General features: G+C 40.7%; 1 protein-coding gene across 1 annotated transcript in view; it reads right to left on the bottom strand.

Annotated features, from left to right (window-relative positions):
• dpyda (dihydropyrimidine dehydrogenase a) overlaps window positions 1-20,069 on the bottom strand; it is a 121,281-nt gene that overhangs the window by 38,952 nt on the left and 62,260 nt on the right. Inside the window, exons 14-16 of the mRNA XM_023804550.2 lie at window positions 11,641-11,805; window positions 6,634-6,702; window positions 4,058-4,141 (exon numbers count right to left, since the gene is read on the bottom strand). Of these exons, the coding sequence (XP_023660318.2) occupies window positions 4,058-4,141; window positions 6,634-6,702; window positions 11,641-11,805 (318 nt within the window). The remainder of the gene's footprint in view (window positions 1-4,057; window positions 4,142-6,633; window positions 6,703-11,640; window positions 11,806-20,069) is intronic.

Genomic DNA, 20,069 nt, shown 5'->3' on the forward strand with positions numbered 1-20,069 from the left:
CATTTTTAATGGTAAAGAAAGATGGCAGGATGGAAAAGAATACATCTGTGCCATTATGAAATTTCAAGTATTCAAGCCCATGCTGTTTTAGACGATTTCAAAGAAATATCCTGTAGTTGATATTCATATCAATTTATATAATAATAATAATAATAATAATAACAAGAAAAAGAAGAAGAATATGTTATTATTGCTGTTATTGTTATCGTTATAATCATCGTAAGTCTGGTTCTCTTCCAGGTGCATTATTCCACGTCAGCTCAGTTATTTATCTGCAGTTTGCATTTTTCATTCATTTCTTTCTTTTTCAAAAAAGCTCTCTAATGCGGCCAGATAGCTAAAGACAGATCCGATAGACCAGCTTCTGAGTGCTGCCATCTCCCATCGCGGCAGCACCTTGGCAATAACCTGTACTCTCTGCCTCTGTCTCTCTTCTACACATCCAATAACAGTTGGCATATATCCCCACGTGCCAGGGTTTTTGCTCTCCTATATAAAGAAGAGAGATTAATAAGGTCTCTAAACAAAACAGAGCTTTGAGGGCATCTCCAGGGGAACACAAGGTAAAGGTTAGTCCCGAAAAATATACTACTCAAAAGAGATAACCCAAAATTGATTTGTGTGTTCTGTGGGAAAAAAGTCAACATTTCCTCCTCTCACTACTTGCTTTGGTATCTTAAATCCTGCAGCGTGATTCGACGTCCCTTACGTCTCAGAAATGTATTGTGGATGAGAACTGAATGCTTAGTATCTTTGGGACGGCACTGTACGCTTGTGCAGGACAATCACAATACTCCTTAAATACGACAAGCTTCCAGCTAAGGGACCGAGGAGATAATGTTTGCGCTTTTTTGGAAAGAAAGGTTGAGAAGATCATAGATGTCATGGATGGGTGTTTCCAGCATGTGCTCCACCTGACTGTATCCATTTATTTCATGAAAATTTTAGGATTGTAAAAATGAGAATCATAAGCTGGCATAACAAAAAAGAACAAATGCAAAATAATGGAATTACCCAGGGGTCATTAGGGTTTTTTTCCTATATATTAAAGTTAGCAGTGCATCATAAAAGTTTTGGTGATGGAAGAAGGGGTAAGGTGAGGCAAAACAACACCGTCTGTGGAGCAGACATTCTCAAAAAGCAGAGCGTTCGATTTCAATCATGTGACCGGTTAGAAAGGACCCATGGGAGACAGTCTTCCCTACCTCTAACAGCCATATGAAAAATCACGTCAATCCTCCGTCTCTCCCGGGTCGTAGCCCGTAGACAGCGATGACTCAGATGCAGGTTTCAAGATCTTTCACAGTGACAGCTTGATGATGTTCACCCCTTGCAGTCCAGGTGCAACGATTTTATTAATAGCTGGAAGTCTGGGCCTATTTTGGATGCCTCCTACCAACAGCAGTTTTATAGTGCAAGAGCACTATAGACTGCACCTGTCTAGGAAAAACCTATGCATTAAACCAGGTATGGGCATAATTCTGTGGAAACCACTAATGGCATCATTTGAGAAGTAAACAAAAGTGACATGTAAGGGACATGTTTTTGGGGTTGCGGTGACATTCACCACCCATATCAGCTTAAACCCTCTACCAGCGGTTCAAGGCATGTGTGGCTTTGATTGGAACCTAACAATTCACCCGAGGGCCAATGGCATCTGTGGCAGTGGGAGAATACAATCAGGGGAGGAACTTCTGAGACCAAGCGGCACTTGAATGCAAGGTAGTCCACAGAAGATTAGTTCTCAGTTGTGGGCCCACGTAGGACCTGGGAGATGCGGGAAGTCCTGAGCCACTGAGGACGGGCCACAGTGGGCCGAGCGCCAGAGGGTATGTTACACTCAAAACTTCCGTTATGCGACACACATCTTCCAACAGATCTTCACGAGACGGACAAGAACTTGCCATTGATCAATGAATGCTTTGTGAGATTGCTAACTTTACTCATTTCTGACTCAGAGTGTGGCAAGCTGAGGCAAAAATGCTAATGCTAATATATTCGGACTGGTGGAGATACACGGAAACAATCTATCTAGCAAGTGACAGTCAAGGACTGATGATAAGCCATTCTGATCGCTGATCTTTTAATGTCTTCTAGTGTGGAAAGTAAGCAAGCAGTTCGGCTGAAAGATATTCAGAAAAGTGGGACCCCTACCTATGACAGGGAGTCCACTGCCTGCATGACATGGACGCAGCATGCAAACTCCACACACACACACACACGCATACACACACACACACACACACACACAGAACAAGACTGAAGTGTAACTCAACAGAGCTACCCCACTGAGCCAGAGTGCCACCTTTAAATATATCAAAATATAGGATTTAAATTGATTAAATGCTTTAGAATTGTATTATTGGTAAAATATGAACAGTCTAAAATGTCACTTCGGTGTAAACAGCTTGTCTTACAGTTGAACTGGAGTGCGTGGGTACAATGGCATATTAATATTCCATTATGCAATCCCACCCAGTTCAGCACAAACAGAAATATTATTTTACCCAGCTGTGGGGGAGGGGGTGGCAGACTGCTGTGATTAAATGGCACTGCCTCTTTAGTTCACATAAAGGTTAGGCAGCCTCGGGCGCAGCGCTTTTCATTAGCCGAACATCTTACAGTGGAGAGATTGGAGCCGAGGCAGGCAGCTCTGGATGACAATGGCTTTGCTGGCTGTCTGTATGGCAAATATTTTCTCTCCACGCACTAAAACGCGACAAAAAAATTTCTTATTGCTCCGGACAAGATAAACTCTTAAAGACCTATAATTTCCCTGGCCCGTGTCTTTCCCTTTAATAGTCTCAGCTATCCCCGTTTTTACTGGCTCGTGTCTTTCCCTTTAATAGCCTTGGCTATCCCCGTTTTCATTGGCCCGTGTCTTTCCCTTTAATAGCCTTGGCTATCCCCATTTTCACTGGCCCATGTCTTTCCCTTTAATAGCCTCGACTATCCCTGTTTTCACTGGCCCGTGTCTTTCCCTTTAATAGTCTCAGCTATCCCCGTTTTCATTGGCCTGTGTCTTTCCCTTTAATAGCCTCGGCTATCCCTGTTTTCACTGGCCCGTGTCTTTCCCTTTAATAGCCTTGGCTATCCCCATTTTCACTGGCCTGTGTCTTTCCCTTTAATAGCCTCGGCTATCCCCGTTTTCACTGGCCCATGTCTTTCCCTTTAATAGTCTCAGCTATCCACGTTTTGCCTGGCCCGTGTCTTTCCCTTTAATAGCCTCGGCTATCCCTGTTTTCACTGGCCTGTGTCTTTCCCTTTAATAGCCTCGGCTATCCCCATTTTGACTGGCCCGTGTCTTTCCCATTAATAGCCTCATCTATCCCCGTTTTCACTGGCCTGTGTCTTTCCGTTTAATAGCCTCGGCTATCCCTGTTTTCACTGGCCTGTGTCTTTCCCTTTAATAGCCTCAGCTTAGTGCTCCATATTAGTCATGTGGCTTCCCGGTCCAGGCTGTTTGTCTCTGTCCACTTCAAAACCATTACGGAGTGACGAAGCGCACTGGGCAGCACTGGTGTCATGCTGTGTACCCCTCGTGGTGCATTCACCCCACAATTAACACCTCCATGTTAGAGTTTATTTAAACTTACATTAAGTTCATCTTTTATGTTTATCAGTATGTTCATCTTTTATGTTTATCAGTATGAGAACTCAATTAACCAGCCATACATTTGACAGACACTAAAATTAGACAATAAATCATAAAAAGCTAAATTTGCATGATGATATTATCATTTTACACCATGTTATGCAACTTACAACCTACAAATTACATGGGTTCAAACTGAGTTAAGTAACAATATAAAAACAATAGTTGGAAATACTTCTTTTAAAAAAAAAAAAAGTTCTGTTACTTTCATATACTCAAACCAAGTTTTCCCCACATCTCAAAGCGACTCACTGCAGTAGAAATCTGTAGAATCAGTAGAAATGCTAAAAAATTTAATTTTCTGGTAGTTTACCTTCAGATAAGTGGGGCCTCGCGGGAGAAGGGTGTACCCCCCCATCCCCCTTGTGTTAAAGCTGGGGAGTGCCGGCGTGCGTGCCTCACCTGGCCACATGCAAGCCCCATGCCACGTTCCCCCATTCCATGAGGGCAAGACAGGTTTAACTCCAGAGCATCTGCCCCAGACGCCTGTGGGATGGAGAGGATGCAGAAAGAGTCAGGCTTTCATCAGCATCCACCCTCGGCTTCTAAGCTGGAGAAGCAGCATGATGGGTAAAGCTGTTCTTGTGTCTTATAAATAACCCCCATCCCCAGGATAAGCAGATAGAACATGGATGGATGGATGAATGGTTGGATGGATGGATGGATGATGAAAATAATCTATAAAATTAAACTTAAAACATCAGAACGTCCAAAGAAAGAGAAAGGGGAAAAAAAAAATATTTGTGTCAGTTTCTGAATCTTCACCAAGTGTGACTCATTTTGGAATTATAACCAGGAGGAACTTTGACAGATGTCATTGGACTGTGGGAGGAGGCATGCAGAGGGAAGCTAGGCAAACATGCAGAGAACATGCAAACTCCACATGCACACGCACATGCACGCACACACACACACACACACACAGAGAATGATGGATTTATAGAGAATGAGGTGTGTGAGGCTACAGTGCTACCCGCTGAGACCCCATGCTGCCCTGATATGTGTATATATACAGGTCTGTGTGTGTGTGTGTGTGTGTGTGTCTATATGTATACACACACACATACAGTACACACACACACACACATATACAGATGGTGTCTACAGCTAATAATGTTTGACAGCAATTGTGTTTCTCAAGGGGCTTTGAAATGCATCAGGGGAGGGATTTAAACAATTACAAAAGCTCCATAGCCACCCCCACCCGGCCCACTCTACACTGAGCCCTGCCACAGATTTATGATTTTGCTCAAACTGACGTCCATTAGAGAGCAAGAGAGTAATACGCGTTTTAACCTTACAAAGTGTGCGGGGCCCAGTGGCCGCGGGAAGCCATTCGTCTCAGTCGCGGTGGCGCCGGCCGTGTCAGGCGCGGATTAAGTACCAGATTTCGCGGTCAATTAGGCCGATGCAGGTACGGAGCAGACACGATGCGAGGCTGTCTCCCAGCCAATTACAAATAATGTTAATTTCACCCGGATCTCACAATACAACTACGGACAAGGGTTTCTTTTCTAATCTGAGTGAAACATACAGGTATATAAAAACAAAATGAGCACAGAGCACATTGCATTACAGACAGGAGATCATTTCTGACTGCTGCCGTCAACACAGTTAAAGAAAAACTAAAAATGCCATTTTCACTGAATTTTGCACTCATTTCGGCTCAGAGTCACAGGCATTACATTTAAATCTCTTAAACTCTCAGTCAAATTAAATAAGTAAAACAGCCATTGTAAAAGGTCTGGAAATCACAAATGTAATTAGCACATAGGGCCTGCATTTAATGTAGCACTTCTTTCAGAAGCGTAAGGGGTTATTTACGTAGGACAAAGTACACTGAACTGGAGCCAAGGCTTCAAAAATTTCGGGGACCAAAATCCATTATTTAAAACTAAGCAAATAAACAGATCAACACAAACAAAATCAGTCTGGAAAAAAATAACCTTTCAATGATATCCTTAGGCAATGTTAAGTGTTCCCTTACACATTTCAAAGAAAGAACAAACAGTTTACTTTACTTGAAGACCAAGTTTCCATGGAAACAGGGTTTATATTCTGTATTTCTTGGACAGGTAGTTAACCCAGTACACCAAGGATATGGGGAAGAGCGTGTGATCCATGGGGCTTAGGGACGCAGGAGATTTCTCTTACCTAATCAAGGGCAACGCGGAGGCAAACCGTCCGCTAACCAGTTACCCCTGTCCGCTATTCAGGGTCACACAGGGGTCGGCACATCCCCCAGTATGAGAGTTTCAGGAGTAAATGAAACCTTAATAGCATGAACCAATGCAAATATACGCAATGGTAAATTGGTTTGAAAGGCACAGAAGACACCTCTCTGGAAGACTGGGGTAATCTGTGAGATTAGAGATCTGCATGAAAAATGGTACGGCGGGGGGGAGGGATGGGGCACCATGGTATAGGCAGGTGCGCACAGTAGGGATGAACTCCAGGTGCGGTGAAACAGAGGGTGTCAGGATAAGCTTTGGTGGTACGGTATGTGTGATACGTGACAGCGTTGCAAAATGGGGGGGGGGAGGAGGGGTTTAGAAGCTAGTCTCTTAGCAACATTAATTCTGTGTTAAACAATTTTAACACAAAACCATTCCCCCAAAAGGATAGAGAGAAAGGAAAAATTAAAAAAGAAAAAAAAAACTACAAAGTGTACTGAATTGTTAATTAAGAATTTACAAAACTAGACTGTTAAACTTAAAACAGAATATCAAACAATTCAGGAGGAAGGAAAAATAAAAATGAAACTAGTTCATTCTTTATTGATTATAAAAAGGATGATTACTATAAATATTATTAATAATAAATGTTATTAATAGTAATGACATTATAGTTATATTATAAATGATAAATATTTATGATGACAATAACAAAAACAATAATAATAATAATAATAATGATGATGATGATGATGATGATGATGAAGCATGCAAATAACAGGGTAGGAGAAATACTCGACCTACTTCCGCCATCTTGGAGAGCTCCGTCCAGTCCGGCTTGCTGTAGCTGCACATGATGCTTGCGATCACCACCTACGGAAATGCAAAGAGTTAAAGCGGCCTGATAATCGCAGCTCCCGCACAGCTCTGCCTGCGGAGTCCATCTTCGCAAACAGACGCTTTTACGGCCCAATTCCTGTTTCAACACGCTACAGAATGGATCTGAAAGCTATTATCCCATCTTTAAAAGCGGCGGCCTCGTCCTCCTTTGCTCAAAGTCACAAAATCAATATTTATAATTTACGGGATAAAGACAAATCCCCTGGCGTGAAAGCATTATTAAAACAATAAACACAATAGAGGGATGGCATTAGCTAAGTGCCCTTATGGTATTGCTGGATTAGCCTGTATTATTTTCCCTTCTCTCCACCGGATGTGCTGTAATTGGCCCATAAAAACAGGAAATAGAAAAATATTCTCCTGTTATTGTCTTTTAAACCAGAATATAAACAATCGACTGCAATATAATAATGCAAATATTTGCCATGAAGAAATGTCAACATGAGGGTTGCAACAACAAGGATTATTCTATCCAGTAAATATATGTTCCTAATGGCATATACTCAACCTGAAGGGAAAAAAATGAAATGCTTTTCCCCAGTCTGTTCTAATTAAAGGTACAGCTCGCCACCCTGATAAACATCTGGTTACAAAACCATCCTGCAGACACTCTAATGGGGAGACAAAGAGATTTAATGCTATTCCAGTGGTTCACTGATGTATTTCATGGTTAACTTTGCCACCTTCACATTCTGTATGTGTGAATAAAAACATTCTATATGAATGTATGTGAATATTTCAGCCTCCAAAGGAAAGTGCTTCTAATTACCAGAGAAATATGTTAGGAAAACTCAAATCTGCATCCAACAACAATGGTTTAATGTGTCACTGCAAAGGTTATAAACTGTAGTATTCCATATAAATCAAAGAGGCTACTTATTACATGTGTGTATATAACTTCCAGAGATCTGTAAAAAGTAAATGGCTTCATAAACGCATAACTGTGTGTCAAATTTGAAGATTCTGTCCTTTCTGGCACTAGATTTCCGTTCCAAATCCCCTATGATGCAAGAGTTAAAGGACCCAATAAAAAATTCAGAATAAGTGATACAAATAAAGCATACAGAACATGATTATGGGCACAATCTGGATACACTGATGACAGTGACATATAAAGTCTGCAGAGTTTTATGCTACAGACATAAAAACATAGCAGAAGACCAGCTATTAAATTATGAATACAGAGTACAGCAATGCAATAACACGAGGCAGTAATATGGATGACGATTCTCAAAGACCGGGTAGCTGGGAATGTGTGCTTTTGGCTCATTCATTTGAGTGTAAATGGAATAAACGGTCTTGCAAAATAAAACAAGAAACAGTACAAAGAAAAAGCCATCAGAATTTGATATCATATATTTTCCCTATGACCCTGACAATAATAAATGATTAGAAGATGGATGGATGGATTATTATATTTTGTTTTCTAAACTGATTCCAGTGAGACCAAAAGTTTAAAACATAAACTAATAATAATAATAATAAGATTAATGATAATGATAAAGCAACAAACTGTATAGTAACAGGCAGTACAGTAACACAAAAACACTGGCAAATTCTTTTAAGTTCCATTTTTAAAGTCAACACAGAGGTTGAAGCTTCTGCTTGAGATCAATTTTCTCTTTTTAATATACATGATAACATTTGTTTAACAATGCAACATTACCTGCTGTTATTACTGTATGTGCACTTCAGCTAAATGCAGTTAAATCATTAGGTGAATAACATCCACAATGAGTGAACATGTTCTCACATTTTAATCAATGCCGCGTCTTCATTGCTTTTGGACTGAATTTAATTGTTCCACATAATGAAAGGGAATATGGTTCCACCATGGAAGCCATTTACTATAAAGGCAGTGTCCATATATATATATATATAGAACATTTACATGGAAGAGTTAAATATTACCTTTAAAATCACTCAGTAAGTTGTGTATCAGTGTTAATAAAAGTACTGCCTGTCAATTATCCATTGATGTTTGTGAAAATGCTAAATGTTTAAAAGTGTATTGTGCCAGAGGGGAAAATGACATCATTCCTTCAAAGTTCGTGTTAGAAACCACACTGAACTGGTGGAAACGTCCTATCTGCCAGCACTCGTGCCTCCCCCCCCGGCATTTACCACAAATGTGTGCCGGTCATGTGAGCTCGGGACAGACGTGGTGGTGTTCACGATATTAATGTCACCCGCGGCGTGTAGTCGTGCCAGGCTAAAAGCTGACCTCTGCAGATGGCCGGGGGTCGCTCATACCCAGAAACAAGCTTTGCAGGACAGCGGCATGCTGCACTTTTAACGAGCGACCCCACGATGGTACATCTCGCCGGCCATTATCAGCCACCACGCGTACAGGTACTGCTGCCGCCTCTTCAGAATTCCATTTCCCGAAGAACATGTCCTTCCGTGATAGTATTTTGAAGGCTGATGGAAATCCCGCCCTGTTTAAGACTAATTTATTGGTGTATATTAATGACCTAATCATGACTGTTATTTTGAATAACAGGTAAGGGCTTTCTATCGGACAAAAAGATACTGTAGTTTAACATTCCAGTATATGAGTTTAAGGGAAATCTTATATACATATTATTTACACATTATAGACAGATTTTAGCGATTTACGCTGAGCATGTTAGTCATTTTAGTATAACCAGTGGGACTTGGCTATAGCATTTAAGGGTATGTCCATCTGAACTGGAGGAGAACACCTTAAAAAAGCCCCAAATCAAAATATAGAAGAAACAAATGAACAAATATGAGTCACACCCCAGCTATGAAGTGTACTCAGCACAGGAAGTAGGCCACTGTGAGCCAAAGTTGTTTTATTAATTTCATAAGACTACTGAAGTAACAGGCATCATCTCCTCTCATCTACAGAGCGTTGTGTCTCCAAGATACTGACTGCTTGATAACTGTCAATCTTTGCCGATACGGACATATTAAAATTTTGGGATGAAGCGTTCTCTCTAGAAAAACACAGTTTTCGTGCAGGAGTAATGAAATACATCTACAGAGTGATAAAAGAAATCAATGAAACAAGGCAGCCAGCCATGACCTACAAAGCCAACTAATAAAATTTCAACGATAAGGATTTATTTCTATACTCTTTTCACATTTTTTATGAATATCGTTAACAAGTCATCTCTGGCCTTGCGTGTCTGATATTTATTTCTCTGCGACATCAGCGCGAAAGGCAGGCTTTGTTACTGAGTGCACGCAATGACGAATCCGCAGACCCGGGGAATCGGATGCATTGTGTGACAAGGCACACTGACCCTGCCCGTCTGCCTCTCGTTGACAAGAGCGGAAAGGGGAATCGCAGACCTGGCCGCAGTCACAATGGTGGCCAGCCCACCCTCTGCTTGTGTGAAGCTCACCTCAGAAGAGTTTGTCCAGGCATTTCAGCACGTGTAGTATGCTGAATTCATGTTTATACAGGCGCATGGCAGGCATTGCACACACGCTATCGAGCATAATCAGCAAGGGGTGCTTAAATTCAGGCTTTTTACTGGGGTTTCCCCAGGGGAGTGCTGTAGTGCTCCCACTATCCAAAGACATGTGGCTTAGGTTACCTAGGGACAGTGCTTTGCCATTAATGTGTAAATCCACATGTTTGTGCTTCTGTGTGTGCGTGTGTGTGTGTGTGCGCATGTGTGTGTGGGTGTGCATGTGTATTTGTGTGTGTGTGCATGTGTGTGTGTGTGCGTGTGTGTGCGCGCGTGGGTGTGCATGTGTGTGCACACCCACAGTGTGATAAAAACCTGTTATTTTGACATTGTGAAGAACACTTTAAAAATCTGTGACTGCAATAAAAAAAGTAAAGTCTTGCATTTTGTTTGGTTACTTATGGTTAAGGCTATTATGTTATGGGGTAAGGTTGTCACTGTTAGTATTGCAGTTTTGCCAATTGAAATGAATGGACGGTCTCCACAAAGACAGGAATACAAATGCGTGTGCGTGAGAGAGCGCCCTGAAACTGACTGTTGTGACCTGAAAAAGGTTTCCCCAGTTTTGTGTTTCTGTTGCTAGGTTCTGGATCACTGCAAACCTAAGATGTCATAAGCGGATTTTGAAAATGGCTGGATGGATGGATGGATGAATGGAGTCATAAATATTCAAAAGTTGCATTAAATTAAAGTAAAAATTACCACATTGAAATGAAATAGAAAATTGTACTTTTTTATATGTGAGTAAAAATAAACTTTAATTTAAAATTATTATTCACATGCTGAAGTCTATTGTGTGTGTATAAATTTACACACACTGCACAATAAGCACTTAATTAAACCCCAACTAAAAGTTCAAGGACGAACACCATGTTATTTTTGAAAATGTGCCATTATGTGGAGTCCTGTCACCAAACAGCATCCAGACAGGCGGGATGAGAAGGCTCAGCGGAATCGTCACGGCTAAATAAAGCGCCATCTCTCAGGTTCACCACACTGCCACCAAGAAAGTGCTGAGAGGCCACAAAGCCTCCCCACCTTCTCACTGCGCACTGCATTCCAGCCACGCATGGTAACGATAAAAGGCCCCCGTCACCTGTTTCACAACTGCATAAGAAATGCACACTTAGAGATGCCAATTCATCTAAGCGCATGTCTTTGGACTGATGGAAGAAAGTGGATTACCTGCAGGAAACCCGCGTCACATGGGAGCTGCACACAAACCCCAGACACGCATGCAGAGCGCAGGTGAGCAGATTCGAACCCCCAACCCTTTTCATGCACATGCTTGCAATTCCATGTAACTGGCTTATTGATTTCTGGATGCAGATAATATAAACAAAATTAGAGACAGAGAAATCATATATGATGTGTGGCTATTAGCCAAATACTGATAAAAAGAAAGGAAATACTCCTTAGAGAGGAGTTTTCATTCATTAAACCCCGAAGAGCACCACTAATGACTTACATTATTAGGGAAGTCTGCTTTGAGCTCTTTCACACTCTGGCACCAGTACGCGGCCGTCTTCTCGCTGATGAGCTCGATATTGAGGAAGGAGCCCTGTCCCGGGCCAAAGATGTGACCTGAGGTCGTCCCACGGACAATTCTCGGGGAGACATTGGTGACCAAATCCTGCGGGAAAATGACATGAACAAAATAACACAATTTTCCTCACATTCAGCGTATGTGGAGCAGTTCCCATTATTTTTTCGAGCAGAAAAATCCAAGCCATTATACTAAATATGTCTAATTATGTGCCCCTAATATGTCTTCAAAGCAGAACACGTAGACGGCTTTGCGGCTTCGGTTATTAATTGGATGTTATCTGAGGTAATGAAACCTTTAACTGAGCATGTTACTCAATAATTATTTATATGTAAAACACTGTAAAAAGATTATTATGGTCATAATTCAGCAAAATACATGACATAAACTCAATATTGTTATTTTTCTGGAGGCACTGAAGCTGAGAGAAATGTATGTTTAATCACATACAGCAGTAAGTCCTTCGAAATACAATCCATGACAAAATAAAATTTCACAGTGTTCAAAGGGACACCTGCATTCATTACAAAAAAGTCACACTTACATTCATAATAAAAAAATATATACAGTTCTTATAAATATTTGTTTTGTGGTATTCCTGTAACATAAGGCTTTCTGACAGTAAATGAGCATCTTCTCACCTGAGGAAACATCAGAGATTACTGGACCTAGCCACGTTTCATTTCGTGATGGATCGCTCCCTTGGCGCTAAGAAGCGTGCAGCATGCTTCGACGCCTGGCTAACGCTTTCTCAATGAACATTCTGCCAAACGGACACGGGCTCCAACGGCGGCTGGATTCTCATGGAGTGTAACGGTTTTGAAGCTGTTTTTTTTTTCTCTTTTTCTCAGCAGCTGTGACCGGTCTGCCGTGGACTCGTGATGTAAACAGTGCAGACAACTGGCAGAGTGCTGGGCATGGCATTGTGACTAAACCCGCTAACGGCTTTGGCTGGGCACGGAGCAGGAACGCCAACGCATCGCAAGGTCACTCTGTTTACATCAAACAAAAAACGGACGTGCAATTTTAAAAAGGAACCTGACTTGCGCTACATGCAGCAATATGCTCAATCTCCTGCTACAGTGTATGCTTGATTCCTTAGAGAATAAAAACAGAATGCCAGTGTTTAAAATAGCATTTCCCCAACTGTGCTATGGAATGCGATATCACATTCATACCAAAGACAATTTTTAAATGCATAATTTTAATAACATGTACATAAAACTTCCTGAGAAACTTTCTGAGGTTTGAAGACATCAATAAGGCCATGAAACCTGAAGCAAGATACTACTGCAACATCATGGACCATTAGTACCTAGCAATTAAGAAAATACACATTTTAATCAGGGATTATCCCATTAAAACAATTAAGACAATAGCACATTAACTTCATAACATTTGGAAATTCTTTCTGGGAATAGGCAAAAAAAGGAAAACTAATTAGCAGTAATTATGCCTTATTTGTGTGTTTCATACATCATGCCTCACAACAGCAGCCTTTTATGTGTTTTTTTGGAAAATGCTCTTTTTTGTTTATTTTTTTTAGAACAAAAAGACAACTGAGAGAAATTTCACAGAAAAACTGAACTCTGAGTTTCCGTTTCCTTTCACTGTTTTGTTTGACTTGTTTTAAGAACATTGTAATGCGGAAAGGACAATGAATCATAATTATAGCTCAGAAAAGCTTTGAATGTAGTACAAGGATGGATACCAAAAAAAAAAAAAATTGGCAAATGAAAAAAAAATAAAAAAACATTTGCAAGCGATTAAGGCAAACACGTGAACAACCATGGAAAACTGACACTTTTCAGCGCTGGGGGAGATTTACGATTTTCAAAACAACAAGTGACAAAAACGACAAAGGAAATAACACACACAGCCCCAGGAGCTGATCTGTGGCTGTAAACATACCTCACGTAAATCTGGATTTTACACGAAAAGGAGTGAAAGGTGACCTGCCTAGAGAAATTGGGTCTCCATCATTTTCAGCAAGGGAACACTCCATTTGTAAATCTTTCTTACAAATAGAAATATACTACTTTTTTGCAAAAATTCTGGGGTGGGTTTCCCAAAAGCTTCATTATATAGCACTTAAGATTATTAATTAACAAGTGTTTCTCAAATCCCTTCGTAACTAAAGCAGTTTATAATCTCGCTCTGATCCACTCGTTATTCTCTACCTTGCTCTTTGAACGTTTGCCTGCAGTCCCGTTACAGAAACACAGAGATCACCCGAAATAAATCACAAAACAAACTGACGTTCCTTTTTTGGAAAACATAATAATAACGTTGCTTGGTAATTTCATAATAATAAAAGGCCAGCGTTGCAATATAAAACTTATAACTTATGCCATTTGAGTAGCAGGGTTGTGCAGCATTGAGAAATGAATCGAGAATGACCTTGAAATTCAAATTCATAAAATTTGTCAAATTTGAATATATTAAAATTGATCTATCATACATTCATAAAATAGTATGGGTGCAGTCTCAGCTTAATGTTTCAGTATGAATTACACAGGATGTTAACAAACAGAATACACCCCCTACCCCACAATCACGACAATTTACGCTATTTCAAGCACCTGGCTGAAAGTCTGCATGTCACTGTTATTCAGAATGACAAAATGCCACATTTGAAGTGTCACGTATAGAACACATACAGTAATTTTACTCATTTTGTGTGTCATGGTGAAAGAGAACTTCATACACTCGTACAAGTAACCTTATCAAAACCCTATCCATGGAAAAGGACATAAACCAAATGTGTATCGTCATAAAAGGTTAAAACAATCACACAAACTCAACATACAATCGTGCAAATATAAAATACACTTCACTCACTAGTACATATATATGGTCAATATATACATCTACCATCTAGAAAGAAAATCTATTATATAATGATCTATGTTTTGTTGGATTAAATGACATTCCTGTGTTGTGTGATTCCTTTGAGTTACTTTGAACTGAAATTATTAAAATTCTTCTTCCTGTCATTCCAGTTCAAATTCTAATTCAACAACTTACAGGGCATAGTCAATTCAATTCAAATTCTAATTCATGAACTGAATGGGGCACAATTCATAAATTCTGAACAAACCTGGTACATAATGAGCCAACCAATCAAACTCGCTATGTGTTCAGTCACATCCTTTGAATTGGAAGGTGAATCACCCCTCATGACCAGCAATGGCAGAAAACAGTACCACTCATTTGAGACAGGACTGTGCAGGAAGCCAGGATGTTCGTCCAAATGCTGTTTTGTGGGAGGACCTGAACCCCCTGGAACATCTCAGTAATGAATAATTCAGACAGAAATGCAGGTTGACCTGGGGCGACATAATGAGCCTCCTTGGTCAGGTGCAGGATAAACTGAAAAGAGGAACACACCGGAATTTTGCCCTCAGTCCACCATGCAGCTTCTGACAGCCCTCTGCTTCTATGCCACCGGTGGACACTTGCAGACTACTGGTGATGCACATGGCCTCTGAAAAGGTGCCATGTCCAGATCTGTGCAAGCACTGATCACATTTTTGTTGCACCGTATGCACAACTACACACATGTTCCAGCTGGAGGGGATACCCTGTATGACACTATAATTGTTTTTCATGCCATTGTAGGCATACCTGGCACTGAAGGTGCAGTGGATGCAACTCTCAGTCCTATTCATATTCGCAGCCTGTTGAATCCCACCTGCACCTGTCAAAAAGGGCTCCTGGCACTAGGCCTAAATGTCTAGCTGATATGCAGCCATCAAGGACATTTTATAGACATTGTGTCCAAGTGGCCAAGTAGGACACATGATGTTTAAATCTGGTCCAGGTTTGTAGTGTGTCAGATGGCATAGGATGGTGTGTTTGCTGGTGGCTGATTATTGGGAGACGTCAGGAATCCTCTTAGCGAACACCTGCTGGCTCCAGTGTAACTGCGGCTGAGCAGAGGTACAACATCACACAGCAAAGAACACACACTGCTGCATAGAGTGCGGTGGCAATGTGGAAAATGTGATTCTGATGCCTGCCTTAGGAGTCCTCAGGACCTCGAATGATATTGTGCTGTTATTGTTGTGTGTGATATGCTGCACAACATTGCAGTACTTATTTTATTAATATACATTTTTTAAAGTTTAAAGTTTTACTACGTATTTTGAAAAATGTCACTTCCTTTTTCTATTGCTGCCTGCTGTTTTTTCTTGTAAGGAAGCAACATCACATTTTTGAGTCCATTCATATATTTTCAACAAATAGGTTAATTTATTTTGGTCTTAATTTAGTTTTTTTTTTTTTTTTTGTGCTTTATTCCTGCAAGTTTTTTTTGTTAATTCTGGAATAATGATGGCTTTTGGGAAATACTTGAATCTCACTCATTCTTTACCTACATCCTTCGTTATCTTGTTCGTTATTCGCCAAGATCCATCATCTTCGCGAAATGCACCCCTGAACTGAGCGAATCAAATCGACATACACATTATAAACACATTATAAACTGAATTTAATTGATTTTCTACACAGACATTTGAAGTTGACAACACATTTGTTCATCCCAGGCTAACACCAAAAAATGTGGCCTACATGCAAAACTTTGCTCCCTTTCTGAGGAAGACGACTCATAACATTCACTCGAATGCATCAACATAACAGATCATCATCTTCCTGAACATTCAGCTGCTGGGATGATTTTTACCACAATGCCATTCATTCCCGTCACACCTCCACATTCATTAAGCTGCATATTTAATGCTAATAACCCTGAATACTTCCGACTTGCAAACTACCATACAGACACACTTTGTTCATCCTCAGGTTGTCAGCTTCAACACTGAATTACAATAACATACACTGAAGAAAGAGACAAAAAATTAACCAACTGTTTCCAAGTCTCCCAGTATTCAGTTGGCTCTCATTAAGTTGTTAAAATAAATAAATTAGACAAATATTAGGTATTAGCAATTACACTATTATTGCTTTCCTTAGCTTTCATACCATATGTACACATAAGCGTGTATATAAGGGTATAAATTATACATACAAAAACACACACACACACAAAGCTTAAAAGGTCATATGATTTACAATTTCTACAAAGTGGGCTATCTGATTAGCTAATGAAAAACTAATTACCACTTCCTCTGTTCCCTTCTCCTCTCTCCCTCTCCCGCTATCTCTACCTTGCTTATTCACAAAGAACAGGAGTTTCCATCTGATAAACTTGCCTGTAATTAAAAGCAAAATTCCTGAACAGCTAATTAATAAGCAGATTCTAAAATCCTCATTCCTCATTCCCCCAAATCTTCTTCTCATTTAATTGGGGTACCAGCAGTACATTAATGGTGTAATAACAGTACATGCTTGTTTTGCCGTATAATGAGCATTTTTACAAAAATTAATAACATACAATAACAAAAAAATTCACTTTCACGACTCAGTTCCAGCAAACACTTTGCAGCTGGTGAATTTCTGGACTGATCCTGATGATCCCTCTGAATAATGGTAACACACACAGACCCTCACATAAATAGTTAATACTTAATACTGTGATACTGCTTACACTCTTCTTACTCAGAAACATTTGTTTTATTATTTCCATGCTCACTCAGGGTTGCATGGAGGGCTGTACCCTAACCCAGGCACCGTAGGGCACCACGCCAGGATCCGCCCAGGTCACCGCGCCAGCCCATCGCAGGGCACACGCACACACACTATCACACACACTATCACAAACTATGGACTGTTCCGGGACCCCAATTAGCCTAGCAACACCGCGAAGCAGAATTCACATGACATGCGAATGCTACATACAGAGCCGGGGGAGAATTGAAACCCCCATCCCGTTCAGCCACCATGTCATCCATCCAACAACCAATTACTGTTTTATACCAGACTGATATTAGTCTCCTTACGACCATGACCAGGACATGCATTTGGAAGATGGATAGAAGGATGGATGGATGGATGGATGGATAATATTTGTCCAATCCAGGGTGTCCTGTGGTTCCAGGGATAAGTTTCAGGATCTGTACTGGATGAAGGATGTTTAGACGGTTGATGATGATGATGATGATGATTATTATTATTATATACAAACATAATAAAATTATATGTCAAACAAAAAAATCTTTTGTAAATATGAAATATGCCCTGTTTTCATATCTTCATTATAGTCACCTACAGCTACCCTGTCAGGGAACACCTTCAGAAAATCATTTTGAGTTTTTTTTAGCACTTATTCCAGTGCTTTACAACCCCCTCCCTCCCTCCCCCCCCCCTTCTTTTTCTGAATTTGGAATGTGGTTGTGAATAGTGAATGAAGACATAGCTTGTTTTCAATATGAGTGCCGTGCCCTGCAGTAAAACTACAATAGAGAATTGGAACAGGCATTCGAGGGCCTTGGGACCAACGCTGCAAGACTGTATTTAATGAAGCTGTGACCCGGGAACATTTAGCTTTTGGCGTTATTTGTTATCAGGACATTTCGGAACAAGAGATTTAATATTAACCAACTGGAAACCATGAAAATGCCTAAAGCAAAGGAAATGGCACATTACAGAAACAGAGGTGGCACACATAGCAGCCAGAGATAAGGTTTACTTTTTCTTTGCCAGTTTTTGTACTAGCATCCTGAGCAAATTGGATTCGGGAAAATTTATCTCAGTAGACATGTGCCTCGCAGAACCATATATAACAACACAAATCAACATTATTGTGCACGCTTAGAAAAATTCTCTTGAAAAGCAGAAGGCTGATTCAAATACTTACCCAGCAGATCAAACGTATTTTATTTTTTTATTAAATCATTTTTTACACCTCTGTCGCAACCATTTCCAGTTCTTTTTACAGTAAAACCTCTAACACAATTTGGGGAGGGGGGACAATTCCTGGGCAACCTGTTGAACATCAATCTGGCTACATGCCTTTCACACACGTTAACATTTGTTACAGCTACTTCTATGTTTTTAAGCTAACCGGGTTTATCACGCCGGCCCAGGCTCCTAATCCTTGCACCCAGCAAACAGCCATTTGAAACAGGAAAATGAGATAAATAGCAAGCAAATGTTATGCGGCACCTACCAAGCAGACAAAATGCGATTGGTCCAATTTTATGTTATATTTGTATGAAAGTAATTGTTTTATAGCAGTTACAAGGCCATTACCTTCATTGACCTTATCGTGACAAATCCTTATTCAAATCAGACCATACTAGAAATTCCACTGAATGTCGGCTATTTTTAGTCTGACACAGACAATCATTCGACTACAATTATCTTAGACTTTAACTGTCATTATCTTGGGAGGCTGAGGTTAATGGTGATGAATTTTAAGTGTTTTTCTTCCCATTTCCTTCTCTTCCCTTCCATAGCAAGATTAGACTTTTTTAAAACGGCTCTGTTGCCCTGAGGAAATCCCGGGCAGCCTTCTGAGGGCCGCATTACGTGGGTCGCCTTCTGAGGACCGCCGTACGAGGGCCGCCATACGAGGGCCGCCATACGAGGGCTGCCTTCTGAGGGCCGCCGTACGAGGGCCGCCGTACGAGGGCCACCATACGAGGGCCACCATACGAGGGCCACCTTCTGAGGGCTGTCGTACGAGGGCCGCCATACGAGGGCCGCCATACGAGGGCTGCCTTCTGAGGGCCGCCGTACGAGGGCCGCCGTACGAGGGCCACCATACGAGGGCCGCCTTCTGAGGGCTGTCGTACGAGGGCCGCCGTACGAGGGCCGCCGTACGAGGGTCACCATACGAGGGCCGCCTTCTGAGGGCTGTCGTACGAGGGCCGCCGTACGAGGGCCGCTGCCACTGACGTCACATCAAATATCACATCGCTCTGAGGTGTCGATCTTTGGTTGCATGTCTAGAGAAACAGTATCAGGTCCTGGATGAAGCAGGATGATTTAATCTGTTTGCAGGAAGCAATGCAAGCAAAAATTATCCTACATTTCTCTCTTGGTTTGGTCTTTAAGGCATTGTAATTGTTTTTATTGTATTTGTATTTTATTGCTAACATATTAAACATTGCCTCATCACCTTGCACTGGATAAATGCTTGGTAGATAGATGGATGGATATTACGACATAAATTAATATATGAATAAGCCTGTGTGTCTACGTATAAATATAATAACGAAACTGGCATAACTCTAACTGAAGCATTTCATTGCACAAATGCATACATGCAACTTACAGCATTTATTAAAAAGCAATTCACGCACATTCTCAGTCTTAGTTCTGTTTTTTAAATTGTGGCTGCAGGCAGAGCTTTTTCATTTTTTCCCCCTTCAATCATAAAAAAATAATAATAATATTCTGGAGATAGATGGGCATGTCTCAGTCATTACTAAAAGCATTAGCCTTCT

This window comes from Paramormyrops kingsleyae, chromosome 15 (genome assembly GCF_048594095.1).
Source record: "Paramormyrops kingsleyae isolate MSU_618 chromosome 15, PKINGS_0.4, whole genome shotgun sequence".
NCBI lineage: Eukaryota > Metazoa > Chordata > Actinopteri > Osteoglossiformes > Mormyridae > Paramormyrops > Paramormyrops kingsleyae.